Here is a 2171-nt window from a genome sequence, read left to right on the forward strand (position 1 = left end):
CCCCTGCATATAGACACTCAACCCTTGCATATATACACACCCAACCCTTGCATAAATACACGACCACACACTCAACCCTTATATATATACACACTCAACCCTTATATCTATTCACTCAACCCTTGCATATATACACACCCAACCCTTAAATATATACACACCCAACCCTTAAATATATACACACTCAACCCTTGCATATATACACCCTCGACCCTTACATATATACACACTCATCGCAGAAGTGTAATATGCACACAGAATACTTGCCTCTTCCTCAGTAAGCTCTCTCGCCGGAGTGCTGAAGTCTGTACCTTCGGCCTTGCCGCACATCAAAAGACCAATCTGTCCACTAGGATAGGTGGGGATACACACATACCCGTATCCAACAGAGGGGTATATGTTTTTATTGAACTTGATCTGCAGGGATGTGTGATGTGTTGTTAGTGAGTGCGTAAAAATCACAACAACAAAATGGATTTGTTTACTTGTCACATATACCGGTAGCCGATGAAAAGATATAGCTGCTACGACAAGTTTGACCTCAATCGCGTATATATGCGCTACCTTTCTTGTCCTGAACAATAGATGAGCACCTAGAGATTCACCACGAGCCAGCCACAGTATTCACATGGAAGATAGAAGGAAGGAACCTCACATTGAGCCTAATTCCAAGTATACAACGAAACTGTCACATTCTAAATCACATGCGATATCCCCTCTGTAGGAGTGCATGGATATTCTATCACTTGGACCTTACTGATCATGGGAAGCTCCACCTACATCGAGCCCTACATAGAAGCGATTCGATATAGATTGCCATCTCTACCGTCCATTAAGGCTACAAACAACACAATCGTTTTACGCCTTTCAAAGCGATTGTTCTACACAAGCACAACAAGCACACCAGTCGAACTCCCTTCTGCCACGGACTTTTGGCAGCATATATTCAACAAATAGATGCGTAAATGCGTACATACCATCTTCGCAAGCATCTCAAGGTGCAACCACATGCACTCGCCCTGTGAGCACACTATGCCGCCTTCCCTCAGCGCACTCTTCATCAGCTGGTAGTACTCGTCTGTGAAAAGAGCCTCGGCTGGGCCTGTGGTGCGCGAGAATCAAGCCCATGAATGTTAGAAAAGCCGTGTTCGAAGTGCATATCGAGCTCCAGTTTACTACTTGCAGGTGTGACACTTGATCTCCAGAGAATCAAATCACCGATTCGTGGGCCACCCCTAATAGTTTGTCAGTATATGTCCTGGATAAACACTACACCGCAAGACAAACTTGGCAACTTGATATAGACAGTTATGAGTACTGCTATTACGAGTATTATTAATTGTAGTGCCGCGGATGTGCGGGCGAAAGTCCCAAATAATTTTTAAAAAAAACCCCAGGGAATTCTGAAAGCTTAAGAGCAAACAAATTATTAGGAGCTACTCGAATGCAACGCATAACCCTTGATACAAATCCCATAGATGATATATTTTAGCCTGTGGCTTATTGCACCATTTCGATGGCCATAAAAGGATCTGTAAAGTGCCAGCACCTATCACCTTGATACTCTGGGCTTTGTCAATCAAACACTACGGAGCACAACTCATCCACTTATGTGTGAAGTGAGGAGGCTTACAATCTGTACACCCATCGGTTTGCTATATCTACGAGACAATACGATTTGACCAACCAGTGCATGCAAGCAAAGTAAAAGCAGTGGAGTCTTGATGCTACTACGAAACAACTTACCCACGGGATCTGAGGAATCAGTGATAATCACATCGAACGAATCCAAATGATTGCGCATGAACTCTATACCGTCCCCAATGTACAGCGTGCTCTTAGGGCTGTCAAAGCCTTTAGACATATTGGGTAAGTACTTCTTGGAAACCTCAGGAACCATCTTGTCGATGTCACAAAGAATCACTTCCTTCACAGACGGGTGCTTCACGCACTCGCGCATTACTCCGCCATCACCGCCACCGATGATGAGCACACGTTCGGGATTGGGATGTGTAAATAACGGGACGTGCGCCATCATTTCCTGATAACTGAACTCGTCCCTGTCTGTGCATTGAATCACACCATCCAATGCCAAGACATTTCCGTATGTCTTAGATTTGAATACCTGTAGTAAACCATTGTCATGAGAGGGAATGTTACAATTGCTATAT

General features: G+C 44.1%; 1 protein-coding gene across 1 annotated transcript in view; it reads right to left on the reverse strand.

The window, feature by feature from the left end:
* Positions 1-2130, reverse strand: part of SARC_09503 (spermidine synthase) — a 3401-nt gene extending 1271 nt beyond the window's left edge. The window contains exons 1-3 of the mRNA XM_014296484.1: positions 1747-2130; positions 978-1102; positions 268-417 (exon numbers count right to left, since the gene is read on the reverse strand). Coding sequence (XP_014151959.1) covers positions 268-417; positions 978-1102; positions 1747-2038 — 567 coding nt within the window. The 5' untranslated portion in view covers positions 2039-2130. The remainder of the gene's footprint in view (positions 1-267; positions 418-977; positions 1103-1746) is intronic.
* Between the last annotated feature and the right edge of the window lie 41 nt (positions 2131-2171).

The sequence above is a fragment of the Sphaeroforma arctica genome (assembly GCF_001186125.1).
Source record: "Sphaeroforma arctica JP610 unplaced genomic scaffold supercont1.971, whole genome shotgun sequence".
Taxonomy (NCBI): Eukaryota; class Ichthyosporea; order Ichthyophonida; genus Sphaeroforma; species Sphaeroforma arctica.